The sequence below is a fragment of the Cimex lectularius genome, unplaced genomic scaffold, assembly GCF_000648675.2.
Source record: "Cimex lectularius strain Harlan isolate CLEC.00 unplaced genomic scaffold, Clec_2.1 scaffold284, whole genome shotgun sequence".
In the NCBI taxonomy this organism is placed as follows: Eukaryota; Metazoa; Arthropoda; class Insecta; order Hemiptera; family Cimicidae; genus Cimex; species Cimex lectularius.
In genome coordinates, this window is record NW_019392966.1 from 33,620 (window position 1) to 47,886 (window position 14,267).

The following is a 14,267-nucleotide window of genomic DNA, read 5'->3' on the forward strand; positions in this document are numbered from 1 at the left end:
TTGCTAATCAAATTCTAGCTTTGGCAAATAATTTTCACCCTTTTACAAATCAAATTTACTCTTTTGCAAATCGTTTTCACCCTTTCAAAAATGAAATTCTACCTTTGGCAAATAATTTTCACCCTTTTACAAATCAAATTTTCTCTTTTCCAAATCGTTTTCACCCTTTCACACATGAAATTCACTCATTTGCTAATCAAATTTAGCGTTAACAATTTAAATTAACTTTTCAAATAAAATTCTACCTTTGGTAAATAAATTTCACTTCTCGGTAAATCATCAAATTCACCTTTTCTCAATTTGCAAATCATTTGCTTAAATAGGCTCTAGTGAAAATTTCTTAATTTTTTTATTAAAACGAAGTCTTGTTAACCACTTAAATAATTATTTTTCAAATTAGTAATGTAAACGTGTTAAAACATGAATTCCTTCAAGTAATAATAATTTTTAAAATGTATTAGATACTGTCCCAAAATAAAAAAAAATATTTAAAAAATCGGTAAATTTTTTGAAAAACGCTAAATTTTGATTACCAATGAACTTGAAGTCAAATCAATAATAATTTTAGCGTGTTTTACTTAATAATTATTGAGACTCTATTGTCGCAGTTGATGGTTAGAAGAATCATTTTATTGGGCAAAGCGGACGGGAAGGTGTGGAAGTAATTTTTGGCAAAATATTAATTTTATTATTAATTCTTGTCCATTTCCAGAGGCATAAGCATTTAAATCTTTATTGCAATTTTGATCTGACTACCTACAGAAAGTATTTCAGTTCAGGAAAATGAAGATATGAGATTTAGGAGGATAGGCTTGTCTTTTGTTTCTTATTTAGATTTAGTATTTAGTAGATTTAGTAGATTAGCAATGGGTGGCACGACCCAGATGGCAGATTAACATTTTAAAAAAATTGATGTCGTTTTTTAATTGTATTTTTAATTAAAAATTAATAAGTAGTACATAGAAAGGTCGATTTTTAAAATAATACTAGATTTATAGGAACGTATTAAAAAAAAGAAAAAAAAGTGATTAATAAAATAACTTTAAAAGGCCGGTTGATCTTCAATTTGTTAGATCGTCGTTTCGACGCTGGGGACATCCTGTGGGTTGTAAGTGCACACCAAAAGGTTCGAAAAGCTCCACCAGCGGTGTTTTCACATGAGACGGAAGAAACGCAACATGTTCCAGGGTGATGAAGACGTGCCCAAGACTCCACCACCGGCACCACGGGAGAATCGCCCCAGCGGCAGCTCCTTCAGGTTCAATCTGCCTCTATGCCCGGACGACCATAATTGTCCAATATTCAACTTCAAAGAATTATGCTCCGAAGCATCCGTGAGTTTGTCACAAAAGAATATTTATATGAGTAGCTTTGGTTTGTCTTTTAATATATTAAATTTAAAAAAAGTTTGTAGTTTGAAAAAATCTTAGATAATCTATTAAAAACCCTGTATTTCTAATAAATCTTAGGTAAAACCAAAATTGCTTTAATAAAAAATGTGTGGTGTTTTTTTATTAAAAATATTACCTAGCGTTTACATTTTTAATCCTCACGAGAGGATTATACACCCAAGGGCAGCTGGTAGACATGATTATCGTTCTTTTAAATGCCTGGAACCTTTTATTCTTGCAATTTTATTTTGTTCTCTTTTGGCATTACTTATTTAATTTTAAATAAGCTATTTTGTAAAAAAAAAATCCAAATAATTAGGGAAAAGAAGCTTCGAGCTTTCGAGTAATAAAAGGACTTGAAGACCACATTCATTTATTTAAAAATTACTTAAAATTTTGAAACATTTTCAGAGAAAAGATTGAATTAAACATTTTAAATGATCAGTCAAAAAGTTTTATAATTTATAGTCCAGATGATCTGAAAAACTGGAATGTGTTTTCTTTCCAATCAATCAACCTGATTTTTTAAAACATATGTTTTTAACAATCTAAATTTGAAAAAATTAAGTTAAAAAATCAAATAAAAGTCAGAAAAGTATTTAAATAAATTTTGTCGAAAATGTGTCGTACAAATTTTATCCGGGTTGCATGAGCGCACACGACTGAACTGTTTGGGATTTGGATGGATGGTGGTGCTCACGCTATCTAATAAACGGCCAATTTTGACGCGTGATCCAAAAAGCTGGAGTGGTTGGACTTTGCCCGATTTCTCTATGAAATATTATAAATAGGGCACAATTTTTTATGCGGAATATGAACAGTATACAGGGTTTTCCAATTAAATTCACTCATTGGGAAATCAGATTCACAATTTTGCGTATAGAATTATCCCTTTTGCTAATCAGATTCACTCTTTTGCTAATGAAATCACGCTTTTTCAAAAAAATTCAGCCTTTTGCAAATAAAATTAACTTTTTGGTAAATAAAAAATTCAAGATTTTGCATATCGAATTATCCGTTTTGCATATCAAATTCACTTTATTGCGAATTAAATCACGCTTTTTCAAAAAAATTCAGCCTTTTGCAAATAAAATTAACTTTTTGGTAAATAAAAAAATTCACGATTTTGCATATCGAATTATCCGTTTTGCACATCAAATTCATTCATTTTCATATCACATTCCGTTTTTTGCTAATCAAATTCCCTCTTTTGCTAATCAAATCACGCTTTTTCAAATAAAATTCTGCCTTTTGCAAATAAAATTAACTTTTTGTTAAATAAAAAATTCACGATTTTGCATATCAAATTATCTCTTTTGCTTATGAAATTCACCCATTTTCATATCGTATTCACCCTTTTGCTAATCAAATTTCATCTTTCGCTAATCAAATTCAAATTTTTTCAAATAAAATTCTGCCTTTTGCAAATAAAATTAATTTTTTGTTAAATAAAAAATTCACGATTTTGCATATCAAATTATCTCTTTTGCTTATGAAATTCACCCATTTTCATATCGTATTCACCCTTTCGCTAATCAAATTCAAACTTTTTCAAATAACATTCAGCCTTTTGCAAATAAAATTAACTCTTTGGTAAATTCACTAATTTCGTGGTCGCTTGACCAATTAATATATTACAATTAATTAAGATTTTTAGTTGTGATAAAAAAGTCAATGGCACGAGCGGGATTCGAACCCACGATCTCCGGCTTGATACGCCGCTGCTCTACCACTTGAGCTATCGTGACCCCGATCCACTCGGACACCAACTAACTGCCCATCTCAACCGCACTCATGCCATTGACTTTTTGGTAAATGAAAATTCGCGATTTGGGATATCAAATTATCCCATTTGTGTATCAAATTCACTCAATTTCATTATCGTATTCACCCTTTTGCTAATCAAAGTCCCTCTTTCACAATCAAATTCACTCTTTTGCTAATCAAATCACGCTTTTTCAAATAAAATTCTGCCTTTTGCAAATATATATAAAGTGGAAGGTTTATGGGCCGACAAACAGCTGAGGTCATCGCCGGCCCTCCGCGTGTATTCCTTCTCTTTCCTGTCTTTCTAGCGTATTTTGTATTGAACTGCAGCCCTTTTGCAAATAAAATTAACTTTTCGTTAAATAAAAAATTCAAGATTTTGATTTCAAATTATCCCTTGTAGGACGCCATTTATATTTATATTATATTGCCTCGGATTATGAGACGTTGTACGGCCTCTTTGGCATAAAGGATGCCGACGTTTATAATAACTTTTTTTGAACCAATGGGAATTGTTATAGATATATTTTATTATTCGAAGTACCGAATTCTTTTACATAGTCCGTCTTATGTTTCCAGTGGATTATATGCGCTTTCTTTGGCACGAAGGTTTACTTTTATTATTTTTGAATTTATACCTTTTGGACCAATTGTTTGGGTCCGCCGGTACATGCAGTTACTTTTGGCACCCGCAACCCCGTCGGCAAATCTTACCGTTCTACTAATTAGCAGTAATTATTCAGATGTCGTGACCGCATCTCACGACATCTGAATAACTATCGATTAACGGCCACTAATCTCTACACAAAATTAGCAGTAAGTTCTTTGAAACTGGTATTCTCTAAAAAGGGGAAAACTTTCTCGGATTTTTCAGTAATAAGAGAGAAAGAGCCTGTAAAATTGTACTTGCAGCAAACTCGCTAAATTGTATTGCATGCAATATTCATATTTTTTCTTCGTTTTCTTGCAAGATTCTCCTCCTTTGTATAACGATAGAAAAAAAAAAGTGATTGCCGAAATTAATTTGCCAAAGAGTGAATTTGATTTGCAATAGTGTAAAATTAATATGTACAAGGGTGACTTCGAATAGCAAAAGATTGAATTTGATTTGCCAAAGAGAATTTGATTGGAGTAGGGTGAATTAGAATATAGTGTGGTGTTGAAGATACTAGGAAGTGGGATGTGTGCTCCCCAGGCACTGCAGCCTTCTGGCTTATTGTACCTTCCTAGTTCCTTAGTTCTGTGCAATAGGCTCAATCCTTCTCCTTAGAAGTACCAAGTGATTGACTGTCGCTGCTACACTTTCATTCCCGAGATTTTTTCATATGTTAGGTTAAATCTCCATTGACTCGTTGCTTTGCATTCTAAAATGATATGGGTGGCTGTTTCCTCCTCCCCATTATATAATTCATAAATTCATGTTTTTGTAAATCATGTTTTTTTGTGAATATGATTTACAAAACCATGAATTTGATAGCAAAGGTGAATTCGATTTTCAAAAAAGTGAAATTGATTTGCTAAAGAGTGAATTTGATTCACAAAAATGTGAATTTGGTTAGAACAAGGGTGATTTGCCAAAGAGTGAATTTAATTTCCAAAATGGCGAATTTGATATTCAAAAGTTAATTTAATTTACAAATTGGTGAATTCAATTAGGAAAAGAGAGATATTCATTTGCAAAAGACGGAATATAATTTGCACAATGATGAATTTGATTTGCCAATGAGTAAATTTGATTAAAGCAAAGGTGAAAATTGATTTACCAAAAAGTGAATTTAATTTGCAAAAAGGAGAATTTGATTTCCAAAAGGTAATTTGATTTGCAAAAGGGTGAATTTGATTATCAAAATAGTAAATTTAATTTTCAAAAGTGAATTTGATTTACTAAGGGTAAAATTGATTTGTAAAAGAGTGTATTTAATTTGCAGAAGAGTGAATTTGATCAAAATTGGGCAAATTTCATTTGAAAACCTGTATATACATATATTTCTGAAGTTTTATTGCATATAAATCCAGTACCTATTTATAATACTATATTAATAATATTTTATAACATGCATAGAAATTAGCCACTTATATTGAACAGTGTTTGTGGTTGAAACCTTTTTTAAATTTTTTTACCTGTTTTCTGCCTTTTATCATTTATTGTAATTTTTAGTCTAAATCTCATCCACTTTTGCTTTATAAACAGCATTTGTTGGGGTTAATTAGTAGTTTATGCTCTGAGCACTTTGCAGCAAATAATTATCTCTCTTTGGAGACATTGATTCTAGTTTAAAGGACTCAACATACAAACTGAACTAACTTGCCTCTGTAAACCCCCAAGTGGTGTAAAGGTAATGTATATTAAATAATAAAGGAGAACCAAGGACATATCCTTGAGATAAGCCAAAATTTTTTCCCAAAGGTAAGCTGCAATATGTTCATCTCGTCTATATTCAAATTTCCTATACAACAAGCATGCAACCCCATACTAAAACATTTTATCTTCCGCAAACTCTTTCATTTTTAACATTGAAGAATGTTATGGTGTTATCAATATAATGTTTGGGGATATTCTAATCTTTCTCTGTAGCTTCTAAGGGGTTCTAGCATGTTATAAACTAATGATTTTGAGATCATCACAAGCTGCTAAAGAAAACAAATTAGGCCTTAAGATATCACCTCAAAGAATGCCCTCAGTCACAGTTCCTTCAGACTTTTTGTCTCTCTCTCTTTCTCTCTTTACCCTTAAAAATTTTGAATGTTTTATCTTATACATGCACACAATCTCATCTTGTTTTAGAAGAAGAACTGCAATGCAGGCAGTGAAGACAGTTCAAAACTTACCTGCTTAAAAGATGGCGACTTAGAATTAGAGAAACCACAATCAGTAAGCATATATAATACATTTTTTTTTTAACTCTAGTTGAATTCAAGCTAGGTGTTTTTCACTCGGCTTACATGAGTAAATGTTTTGTAATAGGAAAGAATGTATTTAAGAATAAGTGAGAATATGAATGTAGATAGCCCCAGAGTTTAACCTGATGGAAATCCGCAGGCCACCTGGACAACACTAGGTGCAGAATCTGATTACAAAAATGTCAAAACTATCAAGCCTAAATAATTTATTACCATTAAATTTTGTTAATAACTATTAAATTAAATGTGTGTTTTAGCATGTCAAGTATACAATGAAAACATACGTAGAACTTGCGTCTGGCTATGATGAAGATGATTCGTTTATTGATAATTCGGAAGCAGTAAGTTTAACAGTGTAAACGTTAAAATTTTTGGTCCTCCAGGGCCAAATTATGCAACTGCTAATTTTGTATGTTCATAATCTGTAAGAATAGACTTATAAATAATTTTTAATCTTGTGATAGATTTTAAGTGTATAATATTATCCCTTACTGTTTTTAATCCATATTTTTATGTAATGGTAAATTTTCCTTTGCCCTTTCATATATATTTAATATAATTTCCTCTGATAATCTACCTTTTTAACTGCGATTTTGTCACTGGTATTAATCAGTAGATTTCCAGTGTAATTCCAGTGAGCAGCTTTTCACTGGGAACTATTTTTGGGGATTTTTAGCAGTGAAGAAACAGGGAGCATGATAAATCTTTTTGTATTTTGTGCTTGTATGTGATTTTTGTTTTTCATTAGTAATTTCACAACTTCAAATTACAGTTTGAACTTTAATTTAAAATTTCCCCCTTTTTTACTTCAAATTAACCATTTATGTTGAATTAACATTTTGTAAATTTCAAATTAACCATTTTTGTCAAAATAACTTTTTTAAATTTTAGATTAACCATTTTGTCAAATTAATTCTTTTAAAATTCACATTAACTTTTTTACATTTCAAATTAACCCATTTTAAATTCAAATTAACCCTTTTTATTTTCAAATTAACCCTTTTTAACTCCAAATCAATCAATTGTTTGCATCATATTGACTTCAAATTATCATTTTTCCCTTTTGTTTTTTAAAATTCAAATTAACCATTTTTGTCAAACTAACCCTTTTAAATTCCATATTATACCTTTCTTTTGCACCAAATTGACCCTTTTATCTCCAAATTAACCATGTTTCTCAAATTAACATTTTTTACTTTCAAATTAACGCTTTATAACTTCAAACAAACCAATTTTGTCTAAGTAACTCTTTTTAATTTCAAATTAACCCTTTTTAACATCAAATTAAACTTTTTTGTATCAAATTAACAATTTTTAATTTAAAATTTACAATTTTTTTCAATTAACCATTGTTTACTTTCAAATCGATTCCTTTTAACTTCAAATTACTGTTTTTCATTTCAAATTAAATGTTTTTGATTTCAAAATTAATATTTTTAATTTTAAATTAACCCTTTGGCCAAATTAAATCTTTTTTTGGCACCAAATTCAACCAATGAAGGGTTTTTGGCAGCAAGGAGGTGGGGAGCATGATAAATCTTTATGTACTATGTGATTTTATGTGTTTTTTTAATTCTTTTATTAGTGAATTAACATCGAGAGGTTAAAGCAAGAGAAAAAATATGAATCAGTGAGAAAGAGGCAAAAAAAGAAGGGAAAATAAAACTCACAATTTTCTGTGACTATAAGAATCTTTCTCATATTATTAAAATTTAAATTTTACCTTTTTAAACTTCTATCCATTATAAAAAAAATAATAATTTTGAAGTTTCTCAGTTTTTTTAACTTAAGAAAGAAAAATAATTTCTCAATATTTAAACTATTAGTTAAAAGGTTGAAATTGATGAGGCAGATGCTAAAAGCACCCAGAAAGATTAAGTCACCCTTTACCACACCACTGTAAGGAACTTTGTACTTTTTTAGTGTAACGACATGATAGAAGGAGTTGAAAACCTTAACGGAAAGTTTTATGTTAACTGCGGAGCGCTAAACCTCAACAAAAAAGATACAGTAGTCAAAGTGAGTATTTCTGTTCCAAATTTCAACAATAGATAGAAAAACTGTGATACGTGTTTCTACTAGGTATAAAATATGAGTTTTCTTTGATCCTATAGTTGTTTTTTACTGCACTAGTTAAATGTGCATTGATTATTTATAAAATAAATTTTAAAAAACTTATTGAATATTTTTCTCATTTTCCTGCAACATCCTGCACCATATCAATAAAATGGAGAGTTGTAAGTGTCAAAAATAATAATAATTTTTTTTTAATGGCATTTATTCAAAACCATTTTCAGAGCTTATTTTTAAAGGCTAGCCTTTTTTTAATTATTTTTATTTTATTTTTGTTCAAATTATTTCTCATTCTTTACTGTTTATACGTTCAATTTTAGGAACGTACTTTTGGAGGTAAAAGTGTATCAACTAAAGCTAAGAAAGTAAAGCCTAAGCAAGAGAAAACTGAAAAAAAGAAGACTAAAGGTATTCAAAAACATTTAACTTTTAAAACATAAATTTTAAACATTATATAAAAGAATAAAAATGATAAAGTTAGTGCCACGAGCGGGATGTATGGTAAAAAGGATACTAGGAGGCTGGGTTTGCGCTCCCCAGGCACTGCAGCATTCTGGCTTATTGTACCTTCCTAGTTCCTTAGTTTAGTGCAATAGACTCAATCCTTCTCCTTAGAAGTATCAGGTCATTGACTGTCGCTGCCGCAATTTGATTCCCTGAGTTTTTTCCGTATGTTCCAATCTCCATTGAGCTGTTGCTTTGCATTCGAAGAAGATATGAGTGGCTGCTTCCTCCTCCTCATTACATAATCTGCAAATGGGATCGTTGTATATACCCATGTTGGGTAGATGTTTACTCAGATGCCAGTGACCGGTACTCCTCTGAGTTTGGCCCTCTCTAATTGCAGCAATGCTTTTGCCAGTCTTGGTGAGGGTTGTTTTATCATAAGTTTACTATGTCTAGCACTGCTAGAGTTTATCCACTTCTCCTTTTGTTTTGTTTGGATCCATCCTGCGATGGAGGATTCTATATTTGTTTTTTGTTATCCCAAGTATAGGTTCAGGGCCTATGTATGATCTTGCAGATCCTCCTCTGGCCAGACTGTCTGCTTTCTCGTTAACCAAAATTCCTTTGTGCCCTGACACCCAAGATATCATCAGGTTGTTGTGTTTCCCCAGGTTTTGGAGATTTTGGATGCATTCACTGACTAATTTTGATGTGATTATTTTACATACTAGTGCTTCAATAGCTACTTGGCTATCAGATCCATCTTCATACCATATCATTGTATCTGATGCTCTCTTGTGTTATTCCTTTCCTTTATAGTCCGTTGAGACTTTGTAGGAAGTTATGAAGAATGTTTCATATAATCAGTCCCCATTTCTAATAATGGGTGTCTAATTTTGTTGATTATGGTTGTATGCCTGAATTGTTAAGTTCCTTTCCAATTTAATTGTTTCTGGAGCCTAGAGCTTTTCCTAACCTCTCCTTGTATGAACATTTCCAATGGAGGTAGGTTTAGCAGAGTTTCTAATGCATTTGTAGGGGTTGTTCTCTTTGCCCCTGTGATACATAGGTTTGCTAGTCTTTGTATGCTGCCTGTTTGGGTAGCTACTTTTTGTTGAGCTTTGTTCCACCAGATTGGTGGTATTATTATTGCCGTGTATAGCCAGCCAATAGGCCATTTTCAGTTTTAATCCCCAAGATTTTCCTAGGGTCCTTCTTTTGGTCATTAGCGATATTTTACTTTTTGCTATAGTTTGTTGCCCCCCCCCTTGCTGGTGAGGGTTCCAGGTTAATTTCTTATCAAAGATTATTCCTAGGTATTTGACCTCATTTTTTAGTTGCAGCATTTTGTTATAGAAACGTAATCCTTGTATTTCTATATTTCTTTTCTTGGTGAAAGCAATTAAGATTGTTTTTGAGGGGTTTACTTTAAGTCCCAATTTTAAACACCATTGTTCCACCAGGTTTAGTGCTCTTTGGGTGTACTCTTTTAACGTTGAATCGAATTTTCCCCTGACTAGTATGACATTGTCATCTGCATAGCCTTGGGTGTAAATTCTGCTTTCATTTAGTTTGCATTCAAGGTCGTCCACTACCACATTCCACAGCAGAGCTGAGAGTAGGCCTCCTTGTAGACACCCTCCCGCCCCTGCTGCTTCTACTTTTTCGTGGAACATGGAGGCCTGCACTTTTCTGCTTTTTAGCATTGATTCTATCCATCTGCAGCAGGTTTTGTCGCTTCCTCGCTGTTTGAGCGATGAAACCATTGCTTCGAAAGGAGTATTGTCAAATGCTCCTTCAATGTCCGTCCAAGAAGGTTCTCAATGCTATTTCTTGGTTGTTCAGTGAATCCTCTATTCGTATCATCAATTGATGTAGTGCTGATTTACATGATTTTCCTTTCTGATAGACATGTTGATATTTGTGAATGGGTTTTTCTTTTAGAGAACTTCAACTACCCTTTCAAGTGTTTTGAGTAGAAAGGATGTTAGGCTAATCGGTCTGTATGATTTTGGGTCTGTGTAGTTATGCCGAGCAACTTTAGGAATGAAAACTACTTTTACAGTTCTCCATATGCTTGGAATGTATCCCATTGCCAGGCAGCTTCTGTATATTTTTAAAAGTAGGGGGATTAATGTTATTTTTCCCTTTTGTAGTAGTATTGGGTATATCCCGTCTGTTCCTGGAGATTTTGATGGGCTAAAGTTATCTATTGCCCATTCAATCTTATCATAGGTGATTACTGTTTTGGCTATTTGCCAATCTTCTCTGCTGGCTTTGTGGCCTTTGACCTTTCGACTTTTCCCTCCTTTTTGCCATTTTTCAAGATTAATCAATTGAAAGAAGTAATTTGGTCAATAGACCAGTAAATGTAATGAATTACATATGAGGGATTAAATTGATCTTTAAGTCCCAGAATAAATTTTATTATTTTCACTATTATATGTGTGCATGTATTTGTGTTTTATTTGTATTTAATTTCTTATTGCTTTTGGTCAAGTATATATATTTAAAATGACGAGATTTTTGCCTAATTTTAACAGAAGCCGGTGAATGCAAGAAAAAACCAAAACTATCAACCGACACAGTGCCGTGTTTGATCAATGTCAGCCAACCAGATATTTTAAAATTAATTGATCAATTGAAAAATTACACCAAAGAAGTGCAAAGCACTCAAAAAAATTTCTTCGACAAGAATATTGTCCAACTTCTTGTTGAGTGAGTAGAACGGTTTTTCTCAATTTTATTATATTTTTTTAATTTATTTTTTGCAAATGTTATAGGAATTTTACATTTATTATTCCACTTCCTTCTTTCATTATAGGAAATTTATTAAATGATTAAATTTCTAGGTAATGAAATTCTTATTACACCTTTTTCCATCAAATTAATCCTTTTTTAATTTTTGAAATTAACCTCTTTTAAAAGTATGTAAGGTGAAATTCGTGCCTATTTCTGAATTTTAAAAAATATAAAATAATTGGGCTCTTTAAAACCATACACTTAATTTCAATAAAATTTCAAATTATATAACATTAAATATAAAAACAATGATCTTTTAATTTGACAGTTTTTAAATAGCTTTTTTCCATCAAATTAATCCTTCTTAATTATAAATTAAATTCAAACTAAACCTTTTAACTTCAAATTAACTTTTTTTTATTTCAAATTAACTCTTTTATTAACTTTTAATAAAACTATTTAACTCAAACCTTACTTTAAGGCATTAAAAAAACTCAGGAGATAGTGTGAAATATAAGTTCATAAAGTGAAATTCATGTATATTTTTGAATAAAAAAAATAATAATAAAATAATTGGGCTCTTAAAAACTATAAAATTAATTGCAATAAAAATTAACCATTAAAAGTTATATAGCATTAAATATAAAAACAATGTTTCTTAATTTAACAGTTTTTAAATAACTTTTTCCATCAAATTAATCCTTTCTAATTATAAATTAACCATTTTAACTTCAAAATAATGTTTTTAAATTTCAAATCATCCCTTTCTTAAAAGAATTAAAACACTTAGCAAAAAGTATGAAATATAAGCATGTAGATAAAATTCTTTTGTTTTTGGGAATTTTTTATAATATAAAACAATTTGGCTATTAAAAAACTACATGAAAATTAATTATAAGAAAAATTAAAACTTTTATAAAATTAAATTTAAAAACAAATTAATTCCTTTTCATTTGAGATTTTGTTTAAAAATAAAATAATTTGCATAAAACTAATTACAATCAAACTTTAAAATGTTAACAAATTAAATCTAAAAATAAAGGATTTTCCTTTTACTTATTATTTATTAATGTGGGAAATGTGAAAATTTTTTGATTTTAATAGCACCATTATTTTATATTACTTATATACAAGTTTTTGTATGGTTTTTATGACCCCAATTATTTTATATTTTTTATGCAGGAATTTTATTTTACCTACTTACATTTAATGTTAACTCCTAAATCTTATTTTTGATGTTTAAAGAAAGGGTTAACTTGAAATTAAAAAGCTTTAATTTCAAGGTGAAAAAGAGTTAATTTGATGGAAAAAAAGATATTTATTTATTTTCTTTTACTGTTTCCTGTTCAGATTTTTTCTTCTTGTTAATTACTTTATTTATTTTGATCATAAATTTCATTTTCCCCTACACTGTCTGTGTGTCAGTATTGTTTTTGAAGCAGTAAAAATTGACGTAATAATTAATTAATGAATCGTTTAAATTATTCAGGTTAGAATGTCAGTGCCGGAAATACTTAAAAAATCCTTCAAGGCAATCAGTTTATTCTCATCTTTCTTATTTCATGCCAATTTCCAAAGGAACACTTTTAAGAAAAGTGAAAACTCTGTTCGTCCAAGGAAATAGTGAACTCGACACTTACATGCAGAAGTACTTAATTATTAACTTATTTTATTTGTGCGTCTTATCCTATTTAACATTTTAAATTTCATTTTCTAGATTGAAAGACATTGCTAAATCGGAGAACAAGCTAGATGAAATCTCTGCCCCTGAAAAATTGTAATTTTCTTTATTATACTTTAACTGGTTTTGTAAAGTTTGTAAAGCTGAATAGTTGACTGCTGAAAATTGATATTTCAGGTTGTGTTTGAAAGAAATAGCAAAAAGAGTAGTACGCCAGTATGTAGTCGCTATAAAAAGAAAAGGGACTCTTCATAATTATATAATGGCCTTCTATACTGAAAAGCTGGTACCGTTGTGGCCTAACGGCTTAATGGACGAATCGACATTATTCAGATATACTAAGGATGTAATCGCTTCGTAAGTAAAATAGAACTTAGTCTTTAAAAAAAATATATATTCCTAAAACCAAACGAAAAATATTAGATGTCTATCCAATGGGCCCAGAAATTGTGTTCCCAAAGCTGCCACTGCTCAAACTTTCTCAATTTGAATTAAATTTTAAGAGAAGTTAGTAAATTGAAAAATATTAGACATATATTGGGATTTGGTGAAATTAGCCTAACTCTTTTTCCCATTTCTTTTCTTCTCTACTATCACGAAAATAACTCAAATCCAACAGTTTTTACACCTAAAATATTATTTTTTATTGGCCCCTGGGATGGAACCTGCAGAACATACCTAGTATTTTTTGGCCTATTCATTGCCAATTGTTGACCCTACAATCTTAGCCTCTTGTAAGAACTAAAAATCTATTTCTGCAGTTTTCACGACTGGGTATCCTTTGACCAGACAAGACTGGTGCAAAATTTTATCGCATAGACCTCATCTCACTATTGTATTTATATTATATAAAATCCAAATTATTTTATTTTTAGAGAAGCAGCAGAATACAAAATTGATTATTTAATGTCGTCTCCAAGCACTGACATAGCAGAATGTAAACTTTTGGACGAATGAGAGACTAGCATTAAATGAAATTTCTGTTGAGAGTTATTCCAGATGTCTACATTTTACTTATACAGTGAGGAAGAAAAAAATGTAGTAGTTATTACAGTGTTAATTGTTAATTAAAAGAAAAATAAATATGTGTGTTTAAGTTTGTTTTCTTTACATTGCGCAACAATTGAGAGTACTTTGGGTGTGAATGCATGATTTTTCCAGTGATGAGTCACTGTTTGACACACTGTTGTTGTTTCAAATGTTAATGAATTACGCCTTGAAATGGTACAATTTAGTGCATTTAGATGTAAATTAAAGTCTCATAC

General features: G+C 30.5%; 1 protein-coding gene across 2 annotated transcripts; it reads left to right on the forward strand.

Moving 5' to 3' along the window:
• Positions 1-996: 996 nt before the first annotated feature.
• LOC106672958 lies at positions 997-14,098 on the forward strand. 2 transcript variants are annotated; one of them, XM_024229522.1, is made up of 10 exons: positions 997-1,334; positions 5,947-6,030; positions 6,317-6,400; positions 7,983-8,078; positions 8,453-8,540; positions 11,123-11,297; positions 12,811-12,969; positions 13,039-13,098; positions 13,180-13,359; positions 13,878-14,098. In XM_024229522.1, exons 1-10 carry the CDS (start codon positions 1,158-1,160, stop codon positions 13,957-13,959), a joined length of 1,185 nt encoding a protein of 394 aa, XP_024085290.1. In that variant the 5' UTR covers positions 997-1,157; the 3' UTR covers positions 13,960-14,098. The 2 variants fall into 2 exon arrangements, with proteins under 2 accessions (XP_024085290.1, XP_014260306.1); XM_014404820.2 differs by having other exon boundaries at positions 1,002-1,334; positions 5,944-6,030.
• Positions 14,099-14,267: the final 169 nt, after the last annotated feature.